The 14981-nt window shown below is 42.8% G+C and overlaps 1 protein-coding gene across 5 annotated transcripts in view; it reads right to left on the reverse strand.

Annotated features, from left to right (window-relative positions):
- Positions 1 to 921: 921 nt before the first annotated feature.
- Positions 922 to 14981, reverse strand: part of WIPF3 (WAS/WASL interacting protein family member 3) — a 37838-nt gene continuing 23778 nt past the window's right edge. For 3 of the 5 annotated variants that reach the window (XM_076331257.1, XM_076331260.1, XM_076331259.1), the window contains exons 3-8: positions 9794 to 9926; positions 8996 to 9124; positions 6708 to 7457; positions 4962 to 5108; positions 4168 to 4269; positions 922 to 3257 (exon numbers count right to left, since the gene is read on the reverse strand). In XM_076331257.1, coding sequence (XP_076187372.1) covers positions 3217 to 3257; positions 4168 to 4269; positions 4962 to 5108; positions 6708 to 7457; positions 8996 to 9124; positions 9794 to 9926 — 1302 coding nt within the window. In that variant the 3' untranslated portion in view covers positions 922 to 3216. Of the gene's footprint in view, positions 3258 to 4167; positions 4270 to 4961; positions 5109 to 6707; positions 7458 to 8995; positions 9125 to 9793; positions 9927 to 11388; positions 12265 to 14981 lie in introns of those variants that run through there. The other 2 variants (XM_076331261.1, XM_076331262.1) reach the window with 2 other exon arrangements.

A 14981-nucleotide genomic window follows, 5' to 3' on the forward strand; every position in this document is an offset into this window, starting at 1 on the left:
ATCAGAGTACGCTTAACACATACCATGTTGAACTTCAAAGCTGCTTCTGTAAGCTGTTGCTTGCTGAGCACTTTGCATCCCAATAGGAGTAGCTGGATATTTGTGAACAAGGGGAGAACAGGGATAAAATGATTGCCCCATCCAGAGGGCAGAAATTAGGATATACCATTTCACACAGCTCTTTTGCACAACTCTGATCTCTAGCCTTTGAGAGTTGGGAAGGGAGGCAAGATGGAAGGAGAGGGTGTTCTTGCTAAAAACATAATATATCTTATTTGCCTGTTTCTTAAGAAAGAAGAAACCACCATTTGCAATTATCTTGTGGGAATTTTATGTCCTTATTTGGAACTGTTTATATGACAGAACTAATAAATTGTTTTGAGCACAGTGATCCAGGTAGTAATTTTCTAATAGTATGTTGCTTTTGCTTCAGCTGTGTAGTACACTTAAAAAAACCCAAACAAACAAAAAACTGTGCTACAGCAACATGCTTGAGTGTGCTCACTAGTCCTACAGGTTTGAGAAACCAGAGCACCCCTGTGGCCTTAGAACTTCCAGTGGTCTTGAGCGCAGCTGTGGCTCAGTGCAGGGACATAGTGGGATTAACTCCTGCTGGGTGACAGCCAGTGTGATTCTTTGTATCTCCAGGCAATAGCAACTTCAGAAGCTTCAATGGATCTTGAACAACAAGGATCCAGTATGTATGAAACAGCAGTTCACCAATGCTTGCAAATATGCACAGGCTTTCTAGTTTAATCCCTAAACAATGATGTTTGCTTCTAAAATACCCCTAATCATAATAAAAACAGGAGTAAAATTTTTTTTCCTTTAGGTATCTTCTGGCAGGTAGTCTAGCATTTAAGTAGTTCTAAAATCCTTATGAAGGTTCTTACTACAGAGCAGTACACAAGTTCCAGAACAAGTGAGAACCAACAATAAGTCACCTTTAATAGTATTATAACAAAACATTCTTAAAAGCAGTATTAAACTTTTCCAGTTGTTTGAGAAGCAATGTATATGCTGACCCCTGCTTATTAGTGTATTCATGCATATTTATCAAGTAACTGTAATAATGGTGACAGTAAGTATTGGCCAAAGCATCACTAATTTTTTTTCTTTTCACATGAAGAACAAGAAGGTATCATAATAGGCTATAGAAAAGACTAATGATGCTTTCTTAGAGTCCTACAGGTGAAGAGCTTCTTACCCTTACACCATCTCCACACCATGAGCATGCATGTGTGTGGGAGTAGGAGTTAGTTACAGCATAACTGAGCTCTTGCAAGAACAAAGAGAAAAGCAGAGATACGTAAAGATGCAGTTACCTGTCTTTTCCAAATACTTTTGTACCTGTGATCTATAATGTTACTACAGCTGCAGGGAATTTATGGCAATTATATAAATAATACCATAACTGTAAATAGCCTGGCTGTTAGCACTGGTGGAACAGCAATGCCCTTATTTAACCTGGTGAACCCAGGAAAGCTGTAAGAAGGGGAATCAAAGAGTGGCTGAGGTTGGAAGGGACCTCTGGAGGTCATCTGGTCCAACCCCCCTACTCAAGCAGGGCCACCTACAGCCAGTTGCGCAGGACCATGTCCAGATGGCTTTTGAATATCTGCAAGGATGGAGACTCCACAACCTCCCTGGGCAACCTGTGTCAGTGCTCGGTCACCCCTACAGTAAGAAAATGTTTCCTGATGTTTCAGTTTGTGCCCACTGCCTCTGGTCCCATCACAGGTACCACTGAAAAGAGCCTGGCTCTGTCTTTACACTCTCCCTTCAGGTATTTATGCACATTGAGATTCCCCCTGAGCTTTCTCTTCTCTAGGCTGAACAGTCCCAGCTCGCTCAGCCTTTCCGCACAGGAGAGATGCTCCAGTCCCTTCATCATCTTTGTGGCCCTTCGTTGGACTCTCTCCAGTATGTCCATGTCTCTCTTGTACTGTGGAGCCCAGCACTGGACACAGTATTCCAGGTGTGGCCTCACCAGTGCTGAGTAGAGGGGAAGATCACCTCCCTTGACCAGCTGGCAACACTCCTCCTAATGCAGTGAAACGCACAAGAATAAGGGTAATTTTTGCTGGAAACAGACATGATCAGAATCTGAACATCTGTGATCTAAAGACCTTACCCCAGGCTGCATATTAAAAGCAGAAGCTCAAGTTTTGTCCACTGCTGCGTTGTTACATTTTTCAACCAACTCTATTCAAGGGAACAACCACTCTGGGGACTGCTTGTTCCATACAGTGTATTTTAGACAATGAATCCTCACTGCTGCTATGGGTGAACAACAGCAGCTCTAGTAGCCTGTTTAAAATGTAGGTGTTGGGACTTCTCATCCAAAGGCCTCCTAATTGCTGGGTAAAGACAGTCTGTCACACAAATGGTAAATATCCACTTTGCCAGCAGGAAAAGACCGGACACATGCCCTTACATACATACTTCGTGGCGTGTGTATTCACACACACTTTTTTTTTTTTTGCTTAGAGTAGAACAACTTACTTTCCCTCCAGTTTGGAAAAGTTCTGTTGTCTTTGTCAAGTCCATGACCACCCTACCCAGCTGGGCTTCTTCAGACACTATCCTATAAGGATCTGTAATCAATAGGAGGTAGGCTCAACAGCAGCCACAACTCCTTGTCATCTCCTTCCTCTTCATGCTTGATGAGAAAAGGATTGTGGGCCTATCTGTTCATGAAAGTGCCATTCTGCTGCAATCTGAGGATAGGCAGAATAGAAGAAGTGAAGAAACATACAAAGAGACTAAAAGGTATCATGTTAGTTTCTGCTAGTTCATTGAAAAATGTCTGAATAATAACTGGAGAATTTCCAAAATACTTAAAAGTGATGATGGAAGGGAAAAAATTAACTTACAGGCATGTAATGCAAAAAGTATTCTGAGGTAATGTCTGTCAGCATGATAAGAATGAGAATTGTTTCAACACTACAAAGAATTTAAATTTGATGCTGCTTTGCTTAAAAAAATATCCACCTATATACAATAATTTAAAAGCCTCTGCTAACATTCCTGTGTTACGTAGGCCAGTTCAAAAAGTACCATTTACATCACTTTTCCAGTTTATAGCAATGTCAACACTGTAGCACTTGCAATTCAAATTAATCTCTATCACTGTAATGGGGACCCCTTCTGTTTTCTATATTATCTTGATGTTCTTTTTTAATACCAAATCCAGAGAGCATCAGAAGACTCTTCTCATCTCACATGTGTTCTTAATGGAGGATTTTTAGAGGGATCTGTAAATAGATAGGACAGGTTTAATCAGAGGAAGTAGAACTGCATCCAAAAAATGTATCTATCTACAGCAGGGATGCTGCGTTTTTCTCCTACCCTTGACCTGAGATACACATATTGCTCATGCTCTGTAGCCCTTCAGTAAAAAGTCTTTGATCAGATCGTATAGCGGACAATTTAAACTGACTGAGGCTGCTATGAAAAGTCACATGAAGTACCATGGCATGGAAATGAAAAAAAAAAACCATAATGAAAAGTTGGAGATAAACAGTTGATCTAATAATACAGAAAAGACTGGGGTTTATAAAAAGCAGAATATGGGCATGAGATCTTTTGGCATCTTCAACTACCAGTTTTCAAAGCTGGACAGGTGAACCATAACCTGATACCAAGTTTGTAAGTTAAGGGCTGGGAGGGGGGGAGCAAGGTTCAGTCATTCATTACTTTTCTGACAAAGTTCAGGTTCCAAGTTCCTTTGTTGTTCAGGTGTGTAAAACACCATGCATAGGATTTAAATCAACACACATGATGGAAGACAGGGATCAAGTCACCTTTATTCTGTGATTTCAGAAGTTCATGAACAAAAAAAACCAACTCAGTAGCTGCCTAAGTCTGTGTGTCATCACTGTTTTTTAACATCAAGGGCTCTGCAAATTCAACAACCTAAAGAACACAGACTGCATGTCAAGCCACATCATTTTATTTTTAGCTACTAATACTTTAAAGCACTTAATTAAGTGCTTTTCATTGTATCTTTGGTCCCTGTTACCACTATAACAAATCCCATTCCTCTCCGTGCCTATGCTAGCAGCCCAGTTCTTCACATTAATGCAGGTTTCTGTTCTTTATTTTTACTCCCTGTTTTTAATCCTGTTGGACAATTATCAGACCTTCTCATGTCTACACACTTACCTCTAGCTATCTTGCTGGGATATATTTTCCGAAATGGCTTGAATTCATCAGGTGGGGGGAAGTCTTCCACAGAATGGAACGTAAATTTAGATTCGAAGTCATCTGGGAAGTTCCCGGGAAATAAACATCAGTCACTGTTAGAGAGATACTTAAAAAAATTGCCACAAGTAATTTCGATTAAAAATGCTGACTCATTTTCCCCTGGAACTGATAGTGGCTCACTCCATATAAACAATCTTGATGAGTACTTTTGTGAGCCATCCAAGTTTTCTGGCTTAATTGCAAACACTGCCTGGTACTAACTGAAGTTAAGCTTCTGGCTGCCATTCCACTTACCTATCTATCTGCCTTGATGATATTGTGGTAGTAGAGGTATTCCTAGATGGTTTTCAAGCCATTTTTACCTATAAGCAAGAATGAATGGCCAGTTCATCAGACCACAAAAATAATTCGTAGCAGTCTTTGGTCTATCGGATTGAAACTACTAAATGTCCATGAACTGGTTTTAAGAATAGTAATATAAGCACACTACAGCAGCTTTTCACAATCTTAAATTTAATTTTGCAGGTAGTGCATGCTTTTCTTGTCTACTGGATGATTCAAAACCTTTGTGAAAAAGCCTTAATTTTCTCTCATTGTATAAGGTTGTACAAAAGTGTTTCTAATGGGTCTAGTTATGCTACCCTGTTACTGCCATGAGAAAGTCTCGAATGAGTTTTTGAGGTCTGACACACACAGGCTTTTGTACTAAAATCATTAACTAAGACTAAGAGATCTAATTTAGATGATATTACCGATGATGTGCATATTTCCATTTTTAAGTGGTGGGTAGGGGTCATAAGCTGTAGCCCAGGCTGAGATTCCAGACTTGCTCGTAAGTTCAGTTGTTGGTGATCTTGCTGGTGGCTGTGGAGGAGTGACTAGCTTCCCAGCACCGGTTCCTTAAAAAGAAGCAGCAGACCAGCACATAAACATCATCGTGACTTAAGAAACCCGACAGTAAGCTTTGCACAAAAGTGGAGGGAGTGTAGAAGGAATGCAGTATTTGGGGCAAACTTACCCAGCTATTGTAGGGTACTTCATAGCTGCTGTTTCTCAAGCCTGACCATGGGTTTATAGCATTAAGCATTAAATTTAAGTCACTATTGGAGTTGGCTGGGGCTTGCTATTTCTAGTTCTAGGGAAAGTCTGACATTCTGAAGTACTGTTTTGTCCCAGTCTAGAGGGGAAGTCTGTCCTTCCACTTTCACAAGAACAAGCAGCTTCTTTAAAAAAAAAAAAAAAACCCAATAACAAAAAAAAAGACAAACCCCCACCCCACCCCCAACCACACTAGATGGTATCTCTAAAAGAAAACAGTTTCCTGGCACTTTGGCAGCTACACAGTGGAATTACCATTATTCTTGTGCATTTCACTGAGGAGTTGCAAGAGCCTTCAAAGTTTACATCTTCTGGGCAGACCTACCACAGGAAGGGGGAGGGAGCCCAAGGCCTCCAAGTTAGCAGCCTCTCAGAACTGCTTCTCCCCCTAGATAACCAAGAGAAAGGCAGGCTAATTTTATAGAAACCTCAGAAGTTGAACCGCTGTGAGAAACAGGCATCTCAGTAAAGTAACAGTTCACCAGGCAGTTCCTGAGCAGCATTAATCACTGTCATGAAGCACCTGACCTGCTGTACTTACACAGCCTTTCCCATGGCTGTCAAAAGGAACCAGTAATCTTTCTCTCGACATGTGGCTGCTAAAATACAGGGTACAGAACATTCTCTTCAGATGTTCCTTATTAAGTAGCTGTCTCCATTTCTCAAACCCACACAGATCTAGGCTTTTTTTTTAATTATTCATTAGATCAGAGAAGTCTGATCAAAGTTCTTTCTACTATTTGCTCAAGGAAACACTAGCCAATATTGCCACTTCCCAAGTAGTCAGAGAAGCCTTTGGCCCTACCACCTTGATCACAGGAGGCACGGGCTGCTCCTCTGTTGAAAAGCGGAGGGCTGCATCCATATTTGCCTTTGCTCATCTATGGCTGTAGCTACACCATCTTTGTTTTATTCTCTCCTGTAAAGTTTCCCAGCCATTGCCAATATTATTCCAGGCTGCACGGGTACAGCAGTAGAGGGATGTCATGGGTAGGCTGGCACTCGAGCAGCTGCAGATCTGGCAGACTCTGCTGCCCTACCTGAGACTGTTAGGAGACCACTCCTAAGCTCAGTCATTGCACTGCTGGAGACACAAATGCCAACACAAAAGCAAGAAGCCCAGCGGTCCTAAAACGTTGCTTTCGCTGATCAGCATGTTGCTTCCAAGAATCACAGATTAAACTATATGGTGTGCGTGCCCAGTGCTAAAAAGAGCCTGATGTCTCGCATGCTCACGACACGCCGCACAGCCTACAGGTATTCCTCCCAGACGATGGACTTCACCCTTCTGCTGCGTGTGCTCTTCATCCCCACCCCTCCAAGCTCTCCAGCCACCAGTGCAATTTCCCCCGCTAGCCAAAGGGAGAAAAACGCCTCCCTTCCTCGAACACTGCTCTCACCTGCACCTCGGCCCAGTCTCTTCTTCCTGGTCTCCGCCACCGCTGAGGGCTGAGGGAGGACGGGGGTGGGAGGAAGCGGCAGCGACTGAATACTGCTTGGCTTATGCAACTGTGACAGCAGGTGGGGAGATTTGGGGGGCAGCGGAGGGGGCACGTCAGCACTGCTGAGAGCACTGTTAAAGGCTGGGGAGGGCGGAAGGGAGGGCCTGTTTGAAGTCAGGGAGTGCATGTGTGGTGGCGGAGGAGGTGGGGGGGGCGGTGTGGGAGGTGGACAATCCTTTCCTTCAGATGGAGAGGAAGCAGCAGCAGAGAAATCGTTTGTCCTGCCTGGAAACCCACAGGGGGGCACAAGGGGCAGGGGAGGAGGGGGCGGTGGGGGCGGGTGTGAAGCACCTGCTTGAAACTTAGTGGGTTTGTCAGCCTGAGGAGGAGGCAGCGGGGACAGAGGAGCAGCGTTGGGGGTCACCCCCTTGGGAGGGCGCTCGGCTGGAGGGGGGAGAGTGGGAGGAGGAGGGAAAGTGAGGGAAGGTTTGCTGGAAGTAGGAGGCGGTGGAGGGGGGGCGGGCAGGCTGGGCCGTCCCAGACCGGCTCCAGCTCGGGAGGTGCTGGGAGGCTCTGGTGGGCCAGCTGCCCTTGGGCCTTCGGCTGGATGCGAGGGGTTACTGCTTGGCTTTGCAGCGCCGCTGTTCGGTGGGGCGGAGGGCTTGGGAACCGCTGCTCGGACTCCAGGAAGCTGCCCAGGCCTCCCAGCTGAAAAACAGGTATCGCACATTATACATCAGGATTTCGTTCCCACTCATCAGATAAAACAGCGCAAAGAGCAAGCTCTTCATCTTCCCCTCCCCAGTGGCTATCCAGAGCGATTAAACTAATTCTACCAAAACATCTCATATCTGACAGGTTGCCCCTGGTGTAATGGGGCTTGGGAGGTGATGTGTTCCAGTGGGCACCAGGGACTCTGGTTAGTTATACGATGACCTGCTGAGGGGCCCTGTTCCCCTCCTTGTTCCTCCATTTCTGCGAAATGAAATAGTTTAAAGAGAAGGTGCTTTTCTGCAGAGGCCTGGGGTCCTTCCTATCAGCCTCGTCTGCCTAGTACCGCCCGCTGAACATGGATGAGCCGTCTACTTGGAGGAATCGAGAGTCCTAGTGTAAAGGCCTCAGAGAACACAAGCAGATTGACATGCATCAGCTTGCATCCTTGAAGTTAAGTACTTGCTTAAGATTAAAAAATTCACACAAACGTCACATAAATCTCGATCTCGGGGATAAAAAACAAGTTCTTAAAAGTAGTGCCTCAAAGGCTTTCCGGAAGGCACAGGTGCAAATGTTTCCTTTTCAACAGCAAATGCCCAAAGAGTCTTGACCTTACAAAATGTATTTGCCCGAGTAAATGTCAAGAATTTCACAAAGCAAGATGTCAAAAAAGGCATCTCATTCTATATTCGCACAGTCTGAGAGGCATGGTCATAGTTTAAAGAACAACTCAAAGTAGCTGCTGCAGCAGAAGCTACGTGAGGAAGCCCAGTCACGAGCAGTGCTGCACATCTTGGGCTTGCCTTCCAGGAAAAAAAGAAACCTGCAGGTAGAGCCAAGTTCTGTCTTTCCCTGCAAATGCCTACTTTGCTCTGTGCTGCCTGAGCAGGCACCAGCTGCCCAACAGCGCCAGAGGTCATTGCTGTGACTCTAAAAGTCACCCCTCTGATGCTGGCACTTCTTGAGGCCAAAGCAGCAGTAGGGCTCCCACACATGCCTTCCTCCTGTCTTTGTGAAGCAACAATAACCTTTCTCAGGTGAATAAATTACCTTGCTGGATCAAAGCTGTACTTCATAAAATCCAGGGGGGAAAAGTCTTAAACATGAATCTTTAAAGTAACACGCAAGCCTGTAATACCGCAGAAATAGACACTAATGGAGGGAAGGAGATGTGACTTCTTTGCCATTTGTGCTGAAGTTGATAAGCTCAGATTTCAATACTCTATTCGAGGCACAATTAAAAGTTTTCATTAAACTAATGTAAAAAGGCTCCACTAAAACTCTGTACAATCTATTCAATCTCTTTCCTACCCAGTGTAGAGATAGCTTATTATTTACATTTTAAGGAATAAGGCACCTGAGATTTAGAAGTGATTTCAAGCACATTACTAATTGAGCCCTCCATGGTCACATGATGAACTAAGGGTTCAGAAAAAAACAATAAAAATCAATCACTAAAGCTAACCCCAAAGTACTTTTATTCCAAATCACAGTTCCCCCCAGCTATTCTTTCATACAAATGAAGCCCTTACCCGGCACATCCCTCTGGCCTGCTGGTCTGAGAACAGGAAAGCCACCGGCAAATAAGCCTCCCAGAGGCTGCTGAGAGCTGCCTTTATTAATGGCTGGATTGACTCCATCTCTGTTAGTTCCTTTGGGTTCTGTTAAAAAGAACCAAAAAAACAGGGTGTATCAGAAAGTCATTTCATCCTGCCCTCAGGCTGCTAAGTCTTGGCACCGACAAACATAGCCGTGACCAGCCTTTTCCCTCTAAGCAGGCTCAGCGAGGAAAGTTACTGTTAATACAGTAAACTACCATTACTCTCTGACCCATATGTTGGAGCACAGCACCCTCTGGTGCTTTTTAATCTCACATCAGTAATGACACCAACAAGAAGTTGCGTTAGACAACATTAAATTTATGCTTCCAGATTTTTTTGGCATTTTTTTTTGTTCTTTTTATCTAGTAAAAAGATACACTAGTAAAAAGTATTCTTCTGCCAGAGCCAACAATTCCTACTTAAACAATTATTTTATTGAGCAACTCTCAAGGATTTCATCATTCGTGATTTTTTGGGGACAAGGAACGCCTGTTAAAGTGATACCCAGTTATGGACTTATAATTAAGCGTTAGTAGTTGTTGATCTCGGAGCAGGATGCAAGTTTAGGAAATTGAACTCTCCTTGCTCTGTGTCCTAAAGCCACATGAAGATGCAGACCTTTGCTGAACTTCAAACCCGCCCTTCAGTTTGAAAACTGTCCAGCTGACCTCCACAACTGAGGCTTCAGCAAAGCTCACCCAGGGACCTTACGCAGAAGCACATACTTACTTTCAATCTGTGGTGCACTGCGGTCATTGATTTGAGTCACTTTTCTTAAGCGAGTTCCCTGCTGGATATCAGCTAACAGCGCGTTTCGTGCTTTTTGGTCTTCCTTTCGCAATTTTGGTACCTCTGAACTTGCCTGTTGACAGTAAGAACATTAGATGGGAGGTACAGACAAAAATGCGTGCTTAGGAAGGACATGTAAGCAAATGTGGGATAGAAGGTTTGAAACAAGCCATCCTTGGCAGCTGTCATTTCAAAGCCTTTGAGTCGAATCAACAAGAACAGCATTCAGTTGTGTAGGAGGCAGGAAAGCTGAAAGTTTAAATATAACACAAACCTAATACTAGCTGTGCTAATAGTGTTGAAAGGAAATTGGGGGGCATGCTTAAATGAAATGTGACCTCTTGCTTGGCCATTTACGGCCTCTGCCCCACAATTCCAGCTCTGACTGCCTCTCTCGTTAGCAATTTTCATGCTATTTACAATGCTTTACAACAAAGATTTTATATGCCACCTTAGAATAAACATCTTTGTTTTATCCACTTTGCCTTAGGAAAAAAGTCAGATAAATGCATACCGCGCTTAATATTTCAATGGGATCATTAACTAATTTAGACTGTCTCTCTGTATTACAGATTTACACCAGTTTAAGTAGACTGTCTTTAGAACAATACAATTATATTTTAGTAACTTTTCTAGCCTAACCAAGGTCCGCAAACGTAAAGTCAGGTTGTAGTTTAAAGTTTTGTAATAAAACCAAATAATATTTTTATTCTTTATTCTTATTCCATCAAGTTTCCTGTTATTTAAAAAAAAAAAAAAAAATCAAATCTTTAAAGAGTTTGGACTTTCCACTTTTCTGAAGCAGATATAAACTAGCAAAGCTGTTATTTCTAAACCTATCATGTGGTTAACAGTGGCCTAACAGAGGGGAATCTTCATGTCAGAGGAGCAACGTGCTTCATGTTTCGACATCTACTGCAAATTCCCATAGGTTAGCTAACTTCCTAAGGAGAACGAATACCAGAAATGTTTCCATAGCCCTTAATTTTAGCATCATAATAATAATAAAGCAGAACAGTATTGTCACACTTTAAAACAAAAAGCCCAACTTGGTAATAGCATTCTGAAAGCAAAACAGACACTTGAAAATACTTAACCAGCTGCTGAATTAATAAAATGTCTCACTTGCGAATCCTAAATGAAGAATTATACCAGTACGATATTACTTGTGGTTATTTTTGTACTTGCTAAAAAAAAAAAAAGCAGCAAGCACGCTAGATTTGCAGAGCCCCACTAGATGGCACTCCAGATCGCTGTTAATGCCAGCTGCATTCCTGACACCTGATGTAAAAACTCAGAATTATAATCTTGTGACTGATAGTGTAACCATGTATTATTTAAAAATATTAGGAAAAAACCACTTTGTTACATGGTTTCCTAATTTGAAACAGCGCTGCCTGCCCTTGTGCTTTCAGGACAGCAAGTCCCACTGCCCATTACAACAACCCAGAAAAGCTGCCTGTGTAAGCAGCGTTAGACCATGTACCAGCCAGAAACTATTTCCACTCAAATTTCTGTAAGTTGATAATACTTACTGTGAAAAATGGAAATACCATAACTGGAACAAGGGTGACTCCCCTTCTCACAAAAGCTTTTTACCAGTATCTTGAACTTCACGCCTCTCTACTCCCAGTAATGACTTTGCTGTAGCAGGACAATCAGGATCTAGAGGGATCTGATCAAGACCTATGTTTAAAATTAGATCCAGCAGCTGTGTTTTCATTTCTGGGTTCAAGTGTCCGTATATTATGCCAGCTGTCCACTTCATCTCCCTGATCCACTTCTCTGAGCAGGTAGGCTATTGGAATACACAGTCTTGATACTCTAATAGCTATTAGGCTAAAATACCCTACTTGTGGCAACTTACATTTGCGAGTGACCCATGACGTGGTATCACTTTAACGTGGCTAATATATTAATTTGTTCACAATTTGTAGCATAAAAAAGCAGAAACACCATCCTGCAGGCCCATAACGCAGCGTAACAAGCTGCCTTTCTCTTACGATAGATGCCCTTACTTCAAGCACAACTCCATCCCACGCCCCAGCTGTTTCTTCTTCCTCCTCGTGTACGTAAGAGATACAATCTTCCATGCCCAGCCTGGGGGACTCAGGTGATTGATTAGCTGCCAAGTAGCTTGATACGGATTCTCTTCTTCCATGACAAAGTCAAGATGGTCTGGGGTGTAGTGTTGCCTGGTTGCACAGCGGTCAGAGCTCCTTCGGATTTCTTGTTTGCTGCCTGCACTCCCAAGGCCGGTGACAATTCTTGTCAAGAATCGTTTCACCAGGTAAGTATCTCACCCACCCATCTACTGGTGTCCCGCGTTTGCAAATTTGTGTTTTTACCATATTGCTTTTTGATACACAATCAGAAAGGAACCTTCCTTCGATTAAGAAATTAGTCTGGGATTCACACTCATGCTATGCCCGCAATACATAGTGCAACAGATACACAACTTAAATGTTTAGTATCAAGAGAAAAATAAAACCAGGAACTCTTATGGGTGTCAAATGTTCAATCCCGATCACATGAAATAGAGGCGTTTAATCAGGAAGACAAATACATTTTGAGTCACAGAGGAAAAACAGCTGCAAGACAAAGAAAGTAATTCTTAGGCTGCTTTCTACCACCCCATCTGCAAGGCAGCCTCATTTATTTACAAAAAGAGAAACGTCTCCATCTTTCAATGAAAATCAGAAGGGAAGCAGAGAAGAATGAGAAGATCATTTGTTTTATCAGATGCCAGAGCTGCCTCAGGTAACACAGAGTGAAATTAAATGCCATGCTTTATTGACATGAATCGGTAAGGGAACGGTGGGTTCTCAGTACCTTAGTAACCATTAGGTTATTCTGCTACTATTTCAGACATAAAGAACGGCACATTCAGTACCTACTTGGAAACAGAACAAACCACACATGTGAATAGCCTGAACATAAGAGATCTACTCCCTTCTCATCTCGCCAAACTCCACTACTTTTGTCTTCAGTGTCCTAAATTACACCCTCAGCCATGCCATTCAGTAAGGCATACGATCAACGTTTGGGCTACCTCACAGGTCTCCAAACTACCTGTAAACAGGAAAATACCATTAAATGACAATATTTAGAGGATGTTCCAGAGCGTAAGTCATCAATGATAGAAATAAACATTTCAAAATTTGCAGGTGATAGCTTAGACTGGCAGAGAAATGAATAATGAGGATGCCATGGTTATTATACATAGAGATCCGAATCACTGCAACTTGAGGCCATTTGAAAAGAACAACAAACCAAAACATAGTGCTCCTCCACCACGGGGGGGGGGGGGAGGGGGGGGGGAACAAAACCAAATGTAAAACTGAAAATCGCTGGGTGAAAAGTTTTGGCCATACCTCTGAAATGAAAGCCTGCATCCAGAGTGCCACAAGCCTGAACCTGTCAGCAGGCTCCAGCAGTGAGTGTACATGAGCAAGTGTGCCTGACCTCCTAGCACAGTGCCGTGGCAAGGAGGGATAGCACGCTCCCCCGATATATTTTTTCCTTTCAGAAAAATAATGCGAGCAAAAATGGAATTACAAGTTCAGTTCTGGTCTCCAGATCTTTAAAATTATGTTGAAAAACTGGAGATGCACAGGCAAGAGCCAACGTGGTATTCAAGCTGGAGGAAACAGTTCAGATTTTAGCAGCTCAGCCTGGTCCATCAGCCCTGAAGTCTATCTGAGGGGCGGTCGGCCTGCACAACACACAAACCTTTACAGGGAAATAATGGTGAGTACTCAGGGTCTGTTAATCCAGCAGAGACAGGCATTTGGCAAATTAATGCAAGACACAGCCAGACAAAAGCTTCGATTAGAAAGCAGCAAGTATGGAAGCAGCCAGAGTGACCCACAGCAAAGGGCTGCAGATGGCAGCAGATTATCGATTTCTTGGTTTTCAGATCAAGGCTGGATCCTCTCTGGCAGAAGCACTTTTTGTGAAGCAGAAGTCACTGGGCCCCACACAGAGCCACCTGCTGACATGCAATACACCTTGCAGCGGGGAGGCAGCCAGTGGTTTGTAACAGTTTCTTCCAGGTTTGAGTTCTGTGAAAGTGAATCATTTTGTTTAGCAGAACAGGTCTGTTTACACTGTATATACGGACCACGCAAGGTTTGGCCCTGAATAATCACAATCTTAACACCCTAAACTGGTCTGTATCAGACAAATTAAGATCAGAGACTTTTTTAAAGAAAATGGACTGAAATCCATGGCAATGAGCTCCATTTCTCGATACATTACTGCTGTGATACTTGCATCACCTTGGGAAAATCACTTTAAATCTTGCGAGATGGATGGGAGCATCAACCTACCCGCTGGGCTCCTGTGATACTTAAAATATTTAAGAGGTACACATGCTCAGATATGAAAATGATATAAATGCAGAAGGAACCAGCATTTGAAAAAGTTCACAGTAGTACTAATTATAGAGAAGTACTAACTATTATCTTTCAGATTTTAAAGAGCACCCCTGCACACAGAAAAGGCGAAATCCTCTGGACTCCAGGCAGGTAGTTCAGGTCACAGCAGATGCATATGCTGCCCCATACATAAATGGGTTATATTTACTCTGATTTTTAAATACGCCCTTTACTGAATCTGCAAAATACTTCAGGGTAGTGTAGATCTTCATAAACATGACAGTTGCAGCAAAAATGTACCTCCAGCCGTCTGGACAATCCAGTAGCCAGGCAGTCGCCGACCTTTGTTTCAGAATAAACCCATCAGCTAATTGGGAAAAGAGGATCCAGTACTCCAGCTCTGTAATAGGTAGGAGCCATAAGAAAGATAAAATAAAGCACAATTCCATCCAAAGGCACTACATTCTCTTTTATTTCAGAGAACTTACAGTACTGAGTATTTATACTCCTAACACGTAATGAATTGTATCATCACAGTAGATTCCCTTTCCTGGTCACTTTTTATAGGAAATGTTGGAAATACAGCTGTGTAGAAGAATTATTTATTTGAACTAGATAAAAAACCTAAAACAAAAAAGAAGTCAAAATACATTTAGCTTATCCCTAACTATCTATTTGGCGAAACACATACCGATAAAATTAAAAATCAATCAATCAATTTGACATGCAGTATTTTATTATGGGCAGAA

Source organism: Aptenodytes patagonicus, chromosome 2, assembly GCF_965638725.1.
Source record: "Aptenodytes patagonicus chromosome 2, bAptPat1.pri.cur, whole genome shotgun sequence".
NCBI lineage: Eukaryota > Metazoa > Chordata > Aves > Sphenisciformes > Spheniscidae > Aptenodytes > Aptenodytes patagonicus.